This window comes from Phoca vitulina, unplaced genomic scaffold (assembly GCF_004348235.1).
Source record: "Phoca vitulina isolate PV1807 unplaced genomic scaffold, GSC_HSeal_1.0 scaffold9, whole genome shotgun sequence".
Taxonomy (NCBI): Eukaryota; Metazoa; Chordata; class Mammalia; order Carnivora; family Phocidae; genus Phoca; species Phoca vitulina.
In genome coordinates, this window is record NW_022589712.1 from 27,719,922 (window position 1) to 27,735,241 (window position 15,320).

At 39.5% G+C, this 15,320-nt stretch overlaps 1 protein-coding gene across 1 annotated transcript in view; it reads left to right on the plus strand.

Annotated features, from left to right (window-relative positions):
* The window catches only part of MAP3K5 (mitogen-activated protein kinase kinase kinase 5), a 192,070-nt gene that overhangs the window by 58,239 nt on the left and 118,511 nt on the right, over window positions 1–15,320 (plus strand). The window contains exons 3-4 of the mRNA XM_032407803.1: window positions 9,725–9,748; window positions 15,032–15,225. Coding sequence (XP_032263694.1) covers window positions 9,725–9,748; window positions 15,032–15,225 — 218 coding nt within the window. The remainder of the gene's footprint in view (window positions 1–9,724; window positions 9,749–15,031; window positions 15,226–15,320) is intronic.

Genomic DNA, 15,320 nt, shown 5'->3' on the forward strand with positions numbered 1-15,320 from the left:
GAAATGGCTGAAACTCTTTTTTTCAGATTAACTTCATGCATTACAGAAATGATCAGACCTCCAGTTGGGGTCTCTCAGGAAATGGGAGAGTTAAGTCTGGACACTACTGACCAATGAGATGCACAAAATGCATCTAACATCAGAAAGGACTTGAGGGAAATGAACGGCCGTTGTGTAGAGTGTGGAAATTATTTTAATGAGCCATTTCTTCTATCATCAGAAATTCCTGTTTAACGAAACAGTTCTCAGCTCCAATTCTTGAGATTCTTCCCCCGTTTTCCCTTCTTCAGCTCCCTCTCTTCCTTTTAGGCCACTCCCCACTCACTTTATACAATGCTACTTATAAAAACAAAGCAAAACAAAACAAGGAAATACCACTGTGCACCATCAGATAGTCAACAGTTAAAAGCCCTTCTAATGCCCATGCCGAGGCCGTGGAGAGTGGGAAACAGGCACTGCTGGTGGGAGGGGATATTGGCACTACTTCCAAAGAGCAATTTGGCAACACCTAATATTATCAGATGAGCAGGGCACCAAGACTCAGCAACTCTGTCTCTGGATGTGTACTGCACAAAGAGTCTCTGGCATGCAGAAGGAGATCTAATCAACAATGTTATATTGACATTGTTTGTAATAACCCCTCCCCCAAAAGAATTGTTAAATACCTATCAACGAGAGAATGAACAAATACCTCCTGGTATAATCATTTGGTGGAATATTAGAGAGCACTTAACGTGAGTTAACTAGAGCTTTATGTGTCACTATCGATACATCTCAAAAACAGTGTTGAGAGCAAAAACAAATTACAGAAGCATGTGTGTGGTATGATACCATCCATGCAAAATCTAATCACATGCAAGACAGTGCTTTTATACCTATTTGTGTTATAGAAGATTGACGTACGCATGGGAATTACAAACAACAAATTCAGAATAGTTATCTCTTCGGGGGATAGGCATAGAATAGAACCGGGGGTGGGAGAAGGACAGGAGTCTTCAAGTTTACCTGTAATATTGAATTTCTAAGTCAAGGTGGTATATACATGGGTGTGTGATAATTTCTATACTTTTTATATAGTTGAAGTATTTCACAATTAATTCTTTTTTTAAGGAAGAAGTCTGTGATACTTTGTTATTTCCTGTGTCTATCAGGATAATTTACACACATTTTGGGCATTTGAATGCCCAAATCATTTTTAATTTCTTTTTCCTAATGTTCTGTGATTAAAAAGGCTCAGATGTGTTTGGATCTTTCTGCACCAAGATGGGCTTTATTCCCATTTTATCTACTACAGAATAAAAATACCTTAGAGATTGATATGCATATCAGTCAGTGGTGACAGAGCTTGTGTTGAAAAGGAATGATTATGTGAGATTATTCCCTTTTCAAGAAATTTAGTTGTATTTTTCTCCTTAATCATGACTTGAAAAGTTATTTTACAGATGGGATTTTCCTTAGTAGACTGTTCTCTGCAGCAATCTATCTACATGCTTAATCCTTCACTATCTCACTGAGTATATCACACACGTATGTGATGGCGGAACTTCTTACTCTGCCTCAATGCATCTAGTATTTTCTAGATTGGGATCTGACTAGCATGAAATCATGGGTGCACAAACCAGAATTTGTAACACCATCACTAAAATAGCCCTTTAAGAATCATGAATTTTTAACAGTATGGCAGTTCCTCAAAAAATTAAAAATAGAATTACCATATGATCCAGCAATTTCACTTCTGGACATATACCCAAAAGAACTGAAAGCAGGCTCTCAAAGAGATATTTGTTCACCCATGTCCCTAGTAGCATTATTCACAATAGCCAAAAGGTAGAAGGAACCTAAATGTCCATCAATAAATGAATGGATAAAACAAAATGGTATATACGCACAATGGAATATTATTTAGCCTTAAAAAGGAAGGAAATTCTGACACATGCTACGACATGGATGAAACTTGAGAACTATCATAGTTGCTCATTCAAACAGTTCTGTGGTACTTACGATCCTTTATCTGCAGGTGCAGAGGGATCCAATCTCCTTTAGAACTTATTGTGAGAAATTGGATATTAAGTCTGTTTTTCTGATACTTATTCATTTCTACTTGAAGCAAATTGTGATAGTTTTGAAAAGAGTAGTGATGTCCTTGTTGTCCATTTCAGTGATTGTGCCAGTTTCCAGTAAACTGATGAAGACATGAGGGTAATTTTTGGTATAAATATTTCAAACCTAAATTGAATTTTTACTTGTATCTAGTGAATCCACTCCGATTCCATAGTGTTCCTAAACCCATCATTTTTTTCCCCCTTTTTTTTTTAAAGATTTTTTATTTATTTATTTGAGAGAGAGAGAATGAGAGAGAGCAAGCACATGAGAGGGGGGAGGGTCAGAGGGAGAAGCAGACTCCCTGCCGAGCAGGGAGCCCGATGCGGGACTCGATCCAGGGACTCCAGGATCATGACCTGAGCCGAAGGCAGTCGCTTAACCAACTGAGCCACCCAGGTGCCCCATTTTTTTCCCCTCTTACACCCCCAATTCCTTTTCTTAAAGTTTTACCTCCCTTATCAAAGTTAATTACTAAGAGAAATTTAGTTTTTGTTCGAATTGTGTATGAAATCAACATTTGTATTTTTCCAATGGTTTATGATTTTTTTTAGTTTAACAGTGAATTTGTCTTGGATTCTTTTCAGTACTTTTTAATAGCACCCACTTAGCCAGTAGTATAAGTTACATACTCAGTAAATGTTAGGGAAAGAGTCATTCAAAAATACGACCCTATAAAGTAGTTTAACAATTTAGTAGTGGACCGGAAACATTGACCCTGTGTCCTCTTAATATGAAGTGCTACCTCTGGACATTCCTGCAAGCATCCTGCTAACTTGATAACTGACCATTGATTTGTAAACCTGGGCACTCTGTCCTGTCTCTGGTGCAACATAGCCCTCACACACACTTAATATTTCATGGAGAGATCTTTCTTTCTGTTGGGAGAGGAAACAGTCTTGTTTCTTTATTTTACTTCTAGGAATGACCTACCTCTTCTCTGAGCTATAGTCATTCCACGTCAAATTGTAGGGGGGAGTGATTTGGGGAAGGAGCAGATGAGTAGCACATGTGAGCACTGCTTCCTCAAGATTTTCTCTGAGGATCTTGAATTGACAAACTAGACACATGGTTTATTTAGCACGAGTTGATTTCCCAGTTGTAGAGTCCATCCCTGAGGTTTTGGAAGGGGCTGGAGACTGGAGAACCCAGTTTTCTTTCATGTCAGTTAGCAATATCACATCTACTAAGGAATTTTCTGTATACTGGGTAGAGTATGCCTTTGCTCTCCTTTCTCATTCCTCCGTTATCCTCCCCAGCTCTGCCCAACATTTCTAGTGTCTGATTACCATTTTGTCAAAGAAAGAAAGGAAGTCTGTGCTACACTGTCATCGTATCATGAGTTGGCACCAGGTATTTTCTTCATCGGTAGAGACTTTCATCATAGGCCCATGAGTTAGAATACGTTAAAGAGCAAGAAGGAATACTTCTGCACACAGAAAATAAGAATCTAAAAGCCTCCTGACTCCTACCCAAAGGGGGCAAGGCTTGTCTGAATTCTGTTCCCTTTTGTTCATTATAAATAAATGATCCTTCTGTGCAAGTTGATCTCTGTGGCACTGTAACACATCATCCAACTTAGGTCATTTTAGAATGCATCCTTGAAATTTTTACTGAAATTTATGTGAAAAATGTGATTTACTGTACAGAAATCCATAGTACCTCTAGCTATACAACAAGGTTTTGTTGTTGTTGTTGTTTTTTTAAGAAATACCTGCATTTGAATAATTTGGTCCAATTAGGTGTTGCTGAAAGAAACAGCTGGTGTCAAAGAAGAGGAAGTTAATTATAATAGCAACACATTATAAGGAGAAGTTTGTGTTAAAAAGCTGTTTCAAATTCTGTATGTGTAAAATATCACTCATCAACATCCCAGCCCCGTTTAAAGACCTGTCTCTACTTACAGCAAGACAAATTTATTTAAATATAAAATAAAACTCAGAGGGAAGGACGAGAGAGTCTAGAATTTCTTGTAGGATTACTTTCCAGCTTTGGTATAAGTTAACTTGACTTTTGGTAGGTTGTTTTAATTAACCGTTGCTCATATCAAGAGCAGGATGTGTTCTCACCCCTCGTCACTAAACAATACGGGTTATACAGTGTCTCTAGATCTGGTTAAATAGGAATCGAGTTGGGGTTGTTTGCCTTGATAATATTAAAACTCATACTGTATATGTCTTTAAAATGTTTAAAGTACTTTCATAAGCTTATTTCAATTGTTCTTTAAAAACAGTCCAAGGAGATAGACAAGTTAGGTACTTACTACATGGACGAGGCAGATAAAAGATACTTCCTTTACAGATAAGAAATAAACCCAGGGTGCCTGGGTGGCTCAGTTGGTTAAGCGACTGCCTTCGGCTCAGGTCATGATCCTGGAGTCCCGGGATCGAGTCCCGCATCGGTCTCCCTGCTCAGCAGGGAGTCTACTCCTCCCTCTCCCGCTCCCCTCTCTTGTGCTCTCTCTCTCTCTCACTCTCTCTCTCAAATAAATAAATAAAATCTTAAAAAAAAAAAAAAAGAAATACACCCCGGGAGATACAGTGACGCAGAGGCACACACAGTTAGTGTTGAAACAGGGCGAGCCCCATGTTGTCTGACTTGTCATCGCTCATACTTCTAAGTCTGCACACAGATTTCATATGTCCTATAAAAATAGAATTTTCTGGATTCTTATTAGATCATCAAGGGTTTTTTTTTTTTAACTTGAGCCTTTATACAAGCATAATGTGTAAGCACAAGTATAATGCATTTCCTAACTGTAAAGATGGGCCAGTTCTGTGACACCTGTGTTGGAGTGTTCTTCCTGAACTGGCTCAGCTTTATTTTAGCAGCGTGCTTGAGGGTAAGGATGAGTCCCACCTCCTCAGTGAGGCCCAGGGTGTTCACAAAACAGCCCCTCAAATGTTTCCTAGTCTTGTTTCGAAGTTTTGAAATTAGGTAAGAGGATGGAGCTGGGGAAAATAAGAAATATTCCTCTTTTACCCAACTTTGGTGGAAAACTTGCCCAGTTCCCCTTGGACAGGAAGAGGGATCAGAAGGGAGGGCCCAGAAGGTCACCAGCTGGGGGCCGTGTTCTTCCATGGTCAGGAACTCCCAGCCTGCTCCTTTTCTTTCAGGAAACTGAGATCCTGCTTGCTAGCTCTGCTTCTCCCACCCTGAATCAATTTAACTTGGCAACCCCACGCCAGCTGTTCCCACTTCCTTCCCCTGGCTGTAACTGCTTAAATCCTCGGCACAAACACTTTCCAGTTGTGGAGCTACTCCATTTATTTATCCTTAAAATGACCTCTGCGAAGTTATATTGTCCCAAATAGCTATCAAAAGTTGTCTTTGTCTCACCTTGCAAAGAGACCTAGATTAGATTGTCTCTTTTGTCTTCATTCCCTCTTTGGTTATTAAAGGGTACTGGAGAATGGAGAAAAAAACATTTCTGGGTGTTTCTGGTACAGGCAGGGGGTACGCTGACCAGATGGCCCCTAAAGACTTCAGACAAGTCTGAAGTTGCAGTGAGGTAATGCATCCTCAAAACATTTCACTGGGAAGGAACTGGAGTTTATTTTATTGTCTTCTTTTGAGGCACTTTAGTTGAGAAGTTTCAATGCAGTGATGTGAAATACAGCAGTTGTGTCTTAAATTGATACCCCTTCCTCCTTTTTTTTCTCCTTCAGTGTGTTTAGTAGACGTTAAACATTCACTATTCTGCCTGAGTAGGGAGATACCTTGAGAGGTCTTGTTTGCTATTTATTGTACTGAGTTAAAACGCACAAATTGTCCTTTTTTTCTTCCGAGTGGATGTGTCATGTAAGGTTACATCATAAACTGTGAGTAAACTCTGTCTCCTTCAAGAGAATAACTTATATTTGTTTAACCTCTATAAAACATAAGCAACAGTTAATAAGAATTCAGTAGATCCTAGGATTTTTTTTCATTTAACAGTGAATTTTTATTGGATTCTTTTCAGTACTTCTAAATAGTAGCTAACTTAGTAGCATAAGTTACATGCTCAGTAAATGTTAGGGAAAGAGTCATTTGAAAATATGACCCTGTAAAGTAGTTTAACAATTTAGTAGTGAACCAGAAGCAATGAACCTGCGCCCTTTTAATAAAAAGTGCTGCATCTGGACATTCCTGCAAGCATCCTGCTTACTTGCTAACTGACCATTGATGTGTCAACCATGGCTCTCTGTCCTGTCTCTGGTGCAACATAGCCCTCATATACACTTCTTATTATTTCCTGGAGGGATTTTTCATGGGAATGATTTTAATACAGTTTCCTAATTTGTTATATTGCAAAATGAAATGAAAGCAAAGAAGACATGTAAGAGGCTTATTATTCCAACGAGCCATTCTTCAGGAAGATGTAGCATATTGGTTCTAAGCCAACAGCAGCTTATTTTCTGTAGGGCCAAGCAGAGGGAGCCTTGAGCCTGCTCAGTGTTCCCCACTGCGCCCTTTATTATTACCTCCATTTCTGGGCCCGGTGCGCCAAGAGAGAGGTGCTAGTAGAGTAGCTCCTGCGCTGGGCATGAGAGCATCTCTCCTTCCTGTGGCACAAGGACAGTGCTCACTGTGATAGGCCTTTAGCCAGAAGCAAATGCTAGAACACAGAGTTGGAAGAGACGGGCAGTCACTCAACCCAACTCTTAGTGTGTTATATTAGAGAGAGGAGAAATGACAGAGCCAGGACTTACACATTTCTACTGTGATTCATAGCCCAATATTTTATACTTTCATTAACTTATTTATTTATTCATGCTTTTATTGAGTACCTACCATATGCCATTTGACTTACTAGGCAACCAGTGGGGTATGAAGATGAATAAAACATCTGAGATGCTCATGATGTAGGATGGGAGAATCCTATGATGACGCATCTGCAGTTGGTACCTGTGTTGTCCTAGAGGTCTGAACAAGGGGTAATGGTGGCAGAAATAAGGACATCATCTACTTCTATTGGGAAGATTGGTGTCATTGAAGGCACCTTCACAGAGAACGGACTTCTTATGCAATGCACAGAGGATATTGTGCAGTAGGGGAAGAAGAGAAGGACATTCCCTTGTTACTTGGAGGGAGGAGAGGGGGGTGTTACTATCACAAGAGAGCAGTGTCCGAAAGACTATGGTTTACTTCTCTGAAGAGATGCTCCGTAAATCAAGTTTGGAAAATTCTGCATACTGTGTTACTGGTTTTGTGATTATCCAGCATTGTTGTATTTATTTTTTCATGAATGATTGTGTGTGTGTGTGTGTGTGTGTGTGAGAGAGAGGGAGAGGGAGAGAGAGTCAGGGAAGGGGGGGTGGAGAAAGAGAGATGCACTACCTATGAAACACCTGTGGGAAAAGCTGCTTTGACTCTTCCTCCACAATGTCACTCATTCGTCTCTTGATTTCTGCGCCCTGGGCACCACTATTGTCCAAGCCCTTATTTTGACATCCCTGAACTTTTGCAGTGCCACCTAAATGGTCTTTTCCCTCCAATACTAAATACCACCGTCGAATTAGTATTTTTTTAAACTTTAACAAGATTTACCTTTTATGTATTTGTCTTTCTTGGGTAACATATTTACCTGATACAAAAATTTAGAAGTGCAAAAAGATATATAGTGAAAAGTCATTCTCTCATCTTTGTCCCCCATCCAGCCAGCTCCCCCTCCACTGGCAACCACTATTGTTAGATTCTTGAATATTCTTCTAGAGAGATTTTATGAATGTACAATTTGAATTTTCTTTTTCTCCCCTTGATACATAAATAGGAGCATAGGTTAAAAACCATTCTGTACTTTGATTTTTTTTCACTTAGTTGGCTTAGTGTATCCTGGAGATCTTTCCATATCACTGCATGAAGAACTTCCTCGTTCTTTGTTCAGCTGCATTGTATTCCATTGAATGGATGTACCATAGTTTATTCAACCAGTTTCTAGCTGATAGACATTGATGGTGTTCCTAGCCTTTGCTGTTACAGTGTCCCAATGTGTGCTGATACTTCTTTATGTATATTGTTCACCTTAAAAAACAGTGTGACTGCCAATTACTCACAAAACAAAGTATTTTGGCATTCAGGGCCTTCTCCAATAAGGCCCCAAATAACTTTCTAATACTGTTGGTACATGCCGAAATCAACTTTCTTCTTAGTCTAATGATTAAATTCAAGATCTTTTTCAAATACCTCTTTAACTCTCTCTTTATACTTCCCAAAATGAACTAAATGAACTGTCTTTTCTAGCCCCTGATAAAAATATATGTTATTCCCTGAAGGGGCCTTTGCTGTTCTGGGTCCTCTAACTTGGATCTCCACCTTCCTGCTTTGCCTTTGGAAGTTGTCTGTCTTCCTTGGCTCATCTTGAGTTCCACCTTCTCTGCTGATCTTCCCAGGCTTCCTTACTTCTTAGTAACATTCTCTTTCTCTCGGAAACACAAGACCTTACTGTAGTATAACTCTTTTGATTTACCATGTGTGTACATATATGCATGTGGACCCAGGCATGTACTGTTTCTTTGTAAATGTGTATGTGTCCTTTTTTTTTCCTTTTGTGAAGTATTGAAGGGCCTCTTGTACTATTTTATATATATCATTATGGCTTTCAAAATTACCCAGCACCATTCCTTCCTCTATAGCTTTTTATTTACTCATCTGTTATCCTTAAAACATTCAAAAATCCTATATACTGCTCTAAGCCAATGACTTTGTCAGTTCCCCTTTGCCCCCATGTTGATCTTGGGATGAAGAATGATGGTCAGTTGGCTGGACCTTGAATTGCTCCTCTGTTCATGCCTTACCTCACCAGATCTGGCTCTTCTTCTTAGCCAGATGGACCCACCCTTGAGGCACCACAAAAGCCTACATTCCCTGTTTCCATGACAACATACATGCCATCATTTCCAAAATTCTGTCCATTTCTCTTTCTAAATCATGATTCCCCAACCTCAGTGAAGCCTTTATGCCATAGGCTTTTCCAGATTGTCTCTTCCATGCCTCTACTCATTTAAACATCCAGAAATAATGACAATGAGAGCTAGCTTTATCAAGAGCTTTTTATGCACCTGACACAGTATAGCTACATTATTTGCATGATCTCACTCCTCACAACCTAGAAGATAGGGAAACTGCCTTCAGTGTATTTCTCACATTCCACTTTTTGTTGAACAATACGTAAATTATATTTGTGACTGTTTATTGTCAGATGATCTTACGTATGTGTTGGGTTTGCCCACTCTGATAAGTAGCCAATACCCTTTATTTCCCAGGAGACAGCATGTGCATGGTCTCCTCCCAGAGTATGAGTGATATTGTACATCAGAAAACTGAACTCCTTTTAGCCTTTTCCTAAAAAGATCATGGCTAATAATTCTGTGCATACATACTCTGCAAGAATGGTTTTTAGATTATTCAGTTTTTGGATTTTATATGTTTGTACCATTTCCTTTAAACCATTGAGAATCCTTTTATGTTCTTTCATTTCCATCAGATTGTCAATTTCTCCGATACAGGAATTTATGGTATACTCCCTGAAATTTCTGATTGCTAATAAAATTGTTAATACACATTTTCCTACATCAAATAGTTTAATTAAATATTGAATTAATTTTGTATTAACTTCTGCTTTTCTTCTTTTCTCATTTTTCAGGAAATCATTTGCCAGAAGAATACTGTGAGTATTTTCCTTAATTCTTCCAGAAATTTTTTATCTTTTCTGTTCCACCAACTAATCTCTGGCCTTCTTTTTATCTCCACAAATTGTTAATTTCTCTGTTTTCCCTTTTCAGAGTTTCTGATGTATCCATATAAATATGGTTATTTTATCAAAACATTTCTTTAAAAGGAAACTTTTTACAGTAGTGGGAGATGATACTGATGCCTGTTTATTGCATATATACTTATAGTTTGGAAAAAAGTGTTTCCATAGTATATCCAATTTTGTGTAATTCTGAGTGGCACTTAGGCAGCATATATATACACACACTGCATATATGTATATGTGTGTGTTTATACACGTTTATATCTACATACACACTATATAACACAAATTATAGGTACAAATACACACGTATGTACACAGACGTATACAGATGCATAGATATCTATTATCTGTTTATCTCTACAGATTGATTTAAGTTCCTGAGTCTTGTAGTCTGCCTTTGAGACCACACCACAGAATTCCTACCTTCCACGCAATATTAAACAAAAGTTAAAAAGTGATAAAAATAAATTTCAAATTTTAAAAATGCATGAAGAAAAATTACACAATTTATATCTAAGGGAACCAGCCTTGTTATGTTAGTGGTTGTATTTTTCATTTGGAAAATAAGCCAGTATTTAAAGAATGTATCTTTGCAACTTACAGTGAAAATAATATCCTTCATAAAGATCTGCCCCTGAATTGATTTAAGATGATAAGATTAAAAATACAATTGTAGTTTTTCCTTAGACCAGAAAGTTTAAAACTTACTGTTATGATTGTACCAGGGACTCATTGCAACATAAATAAAGTTGTCATTATGCACTTTTATTCCTCACATCTCTGCAGGAAATGAGCAATTATTACTTCAGACATCTATTTCGTGTAACAGTTTTATTAAACAAATACTGATCCAACATGTATTGTGTGCCAGGCTTTGGGCTTGGTGCCACAGGGATTCACTATGGCAGTTGAAAATGGAGGCAGCCAGATTCATAACTGCTCCGGGAGACAGCAAATGACTAGTGCCAGAGTCTAGTTCGGGGAGAAGGTCGATAAGCAAATCAGCAAAGACACATATTAGAAAATTAACTCAAGGCAATGTGCTGAAGAGCGCGTGGCCATATACCAAGTAGTCACAGAAGGTCTTTGAGAGGAGGTGGCCTTTACCGGAGACCTGGTAAGAAAGAGCTAATCATGACCACTGGCAGATCAGACATGTGGAGAAGCAGGGTTATAAGGTTTCCGAGTATTGCCCATGACGAACAGGTCACCTGTTGGCTTGAGTAAGCTCCTGGGCTTCAGGGGCTGGGTGTCCTTCTCAAGACTTGAGGGTTTTGAGCCGATATTTCAATATGTTTGAATGCTGAGTACATTTCTTCCCAGAAACTTAATTCATTTTCCACACACATACACTTATGTTCATCTTTATGTAGCTTTTAAAAATTGAAAAACAGAATCAGCATTATTTTTTTACATAAAGATCATAGAATAGGACTAAGTTTTGAACTGCAGGTTTTTACAGCCAGGAACACAGACATGGGCCAGAGAGACTGCTGTTGTTATTTTATGAGCATGCCTCAGTGCTTCCCAGGTCAGTGCTTTGAAATTTAAGATATGGTCTTTCTTTTTCAAGAGGCAGGCTTAAATATTTTAGAATTAGTACCTTATTAATAAAAGGCAGTTATTCCGCCCAAGGTGTCTGTTCTTGATCACACGGTGTTTTCTTTATTAATTTGCTTTGGATTATCAGTTGTTTCAAACTATGGGTACAACAGCAATCTGTCAACAGAAATTGCAGTAGTAAGATTCCTGAGGTATGAGTGAGCCAACCTGGGAGATAAATAGTCTAGTTTTCATCGTTCTGAAAAAAAGTGCTTTTCTCAGCAGTTGGTTTCTTTAAAAACAAAACAGCAACAAATAAAAAGCAGTGTCACAAGCAACCCTCACACTTTCTCCCCACTGCACGCTCACAGGGGTCTTAGCTCAGGCCTAGGAGCATCCATGTGGCTCCTGAAGCTTCATCACTTCCCCAACAATGGGGAATTGGCAAAAAATATATTTATTGCCTTAGAAACATAGGAAGGAGACTCCAAAAAGTGCAGTGAGGCCAGGAACTTAGGAAGACCTTAGCATGTTGGTTATTTTCTGTGAGGACTCTGAAGCCTTATTCCATGGGGTTTGAAGGAGACGGTTGCAGGAATCCATTTTTCTCTGCTGTTTGCATGACTCTCGTTTTTCTGTCTTTACCTCTCCGCTGCTACTATACACCCAGACATCTGAGAGTCATTCTTTCCCAGAATTAGTTTTATACAGATGCATTTTTCCCTGATGCCCAGTATTTCAATAGTTATGTATCCTATTTCATGTCTTAGACACAATGACATGTGTCATTGTGTCATTAAGGCTTCTGAGGATACAGAACTTTATCCAGCAGCAGCAGAATACTATTTCGAAATGCTAATAGTGCTTTTCTGGTTTATTGGCTTTTCATCTATTTGTTCTAACTTTTGACTTGGAAGATTCAGAGCATTTTCTTTCTGAATTTTGAGTTATAGTACTTATCTAAGACAGGGGTATTTGATTCTGTTGCTCTTTTTTAACCCACTCATAGTTAAAGCTCTAGAAGCTTTGGGAAGCAACCTCTGGTGCACTCGCCTTTCTTTTCTGCTCAGGCGATAGATCAGGTAAAAGGATCAAATTGGTGGACATGCTGTGGGATCTCGGAAACATTTTAGAAGCAGGATATGTTTATTTTTCCTCTTCCTGACTAGCTTTCCAAATTATTGTTTCATGAAGGAGAACCTAAGAAAGGAACAATTTCATGTGCTTGAAAAATCAAATCTCAACCTCTGGAAGATCTTCTCCTACTTTAAATGGAAGTCAGGTCCAGTTTCTGCCTCACTACCTGACATACAACAAGTACCTTAAAGAATATTGAATAAGTAATTCATTCTGGCCGTAAAGGCATGTATCAGTTCTCGTGTGTTTGCTGTGAGGCAGTAGCTTGAGTTCCACAAAGGTGACCTGAGGCGAAGTGTTGGTGGGTCAGCATACGGAGGCCACTGGGGAGGGTGCTGACCCCTCTAACAATAATGGCATACCCTCTAGAGAAGAGTCCCTGGGCTGGAGTCCCAAACGCATCACAGACCAGCTGCATGACCTTCTCTGAGCCTTGTCTGAATCCTCGCCTATAAAACGGAGACAACAGTACTCCCTGCTCCGCGGGGAGCCTGCTTCTCCCTCTGCCTCTGCCCCTCCCCCTGCCTGTGCTCTCTCTCTCAAATAAATAAATAAAATCTTTGAAAAAAAAAAAAACAGAGACAGCAGTACCTTCTTCGGTGGGTTATTGGGAACGCATGACCATTCATTCTTGGCACATGGCAAGTGTGAGTCAATGTTTGCTCTCATTGGTTTTGTTCTAAGGGGAAGCGAAGTGATGTATTGTTCCCCATAATGCTGAAATGGCTAGGATCCGTAATCTGGGCTCGCTGTGCTCCCTAAAACAGTGATAGGGTTTCCCACTTTTCTCATTTTACTTGTCAGCCCTCTGCCTTTTTTTTTTTTTTCCTCTCTATGGTTTTTCTCTTAGAGGTCTCTCATGTTTCCTTAGATTCAACCATACCAAATGCTTCCCAGGTCTGTACTTTTGTTGGAAACTCTTTTATGTTCCAATCACATATTTCCAGCTTTCTTCTGGACATTCTGACTTTCAGTGTCCTGCCCTCCTTAAATCTCAGCCTTTTTAATAGTGAACTTTCACGCTTCCCACCCCAACTCAGGTTTCAACCTCTTGAAGTTCCTCTCATATATTAACTGGAAGTCAGGTTCTGTGTGTGATTTGTTATCTGATATATAACAAGTGCCCTCAACTGTAATATGTTCATAAACAATGATGTCTGCTTCTGCTTTCTGAATTTTTGCGTTTTTGCTAATGATACCACTCTTTTTAGGTAACCCCATTTAGGACTGTGATTATGTTTTCTTTCGTGCTCTGAATCCTTCCATGATTCTCACTGCCCAGTACATACAGTTCAAAATCCTGAGTTTTGCATTCACATCCCTTGCCCGAGCTCTAAGATCCAGTCAGACTGACTTACTCAGGGATGTCCAGTCCAATTTCCTCTTTCTTCTTCCCAGCTCAACTTTTGCTTGCACTAGTGTTCCCTCACCTGGCATCACTGGGAATCTATAGTAGGTCAGGATGAGTGAGTGGAGAGTGGCATGGGCTGAGGCCAGAGAGAGAAGCAGGATTTGGGTTCTCAGTCCCTTGTAGGCCACTGGGACATGTCTTATCTTCATCCCAGGAGCAAGGAGGGGAGCCTTATGCAGCTGAGGGAAGTGATCTGATATAGGTTGTTAAAAGGTCATTTTAAGTGATGAATCATAACTTCACCTGAAACCAGTTTTACCATGTATGTTCACTAACTAGAATTTAAATAAAAACTTGAAATCAGAAAGAAAAAGAAAGATCACTTTGACAGCTGGGTAGAGAATAGATTGGGGGGTGGAAGTGGAAGCAGGGCGACCAACTGAAGGCCAGTGACGGTGGCTTAGGCTGGGTATGTTGGTGGCCTCATCTTCCACGTGGGCAGAGAAGGTGGAGGGAAATGGACAAATAAGAGATCTATTTTGGAGGTAGAACAGACCGGATTTCGATAGGATATGGGTGGTGAAGGAAATGGGAGCCTCAAGGAAGACTTCTGGGTCTCTAGTTTTAGTAACTAGAAGGCTAATGGAGCCATGACCATGACAGAGCAGCCTGGAGGGAGCAGCTTTGTTTCGGCATCACTCACAGCAGAGCCTGTCAGGTGCAGAGCCCTTAAACGTTAGCTCTTATTCTTGTCATGTATTGATGCTGTGTCTCTGTGATTAAATTTTAAATTCCCCGAAGGCTGAAGGCTGTGTTTTTAAAACTACTCTATTTTTCCTGCAGCATACATATATCATAATGCCTTAGCCATGAGAGGTGATGAATAAATATTTAATTGACTGATAGAAGCTATGCCATACTGGGATTTTTGGGGTTTTGTTTTTTTGCATCATCTGTAAGTCCTAATTATTTGCAATAAGCAATTAAAGAAATTGGAGGAAATTTCCACTTTCATAGGTCATAAATAAGAAATGAGGTTTTTCTATTTAGCTTCACATTCAGGATGACTATTTAAAATGACTCAGTGCAGTAGGACTTGGGATTTCATTCGTGTGGAGTCTCCAGGCCAGCTCACCCCCTCCCGGCACCTCCTCTTTCCACAGATGTGCACTGGGAACTACACATTTGTCCCTTACATGATCACTCCACATAACAAGGTCTACTGCTGTGATAGCAGCTTCATGAAGGGGTTGACAGAGCTCATGCAACCGAACTTCGAGCTGCTTCTTGGACCCATTTGCTTACCTCTTGTGGATCGTTTCATTCAACTTCTGAAGGTGGCACAAGCAAGTTCTAGGTAAAGTTGAATAATGCCGTTTGATGATGATAATGGAGTGCTGTTCTGCATCCTTTATTTGTGCATCTTATCGGATGTTTCTTAGATATAGCACA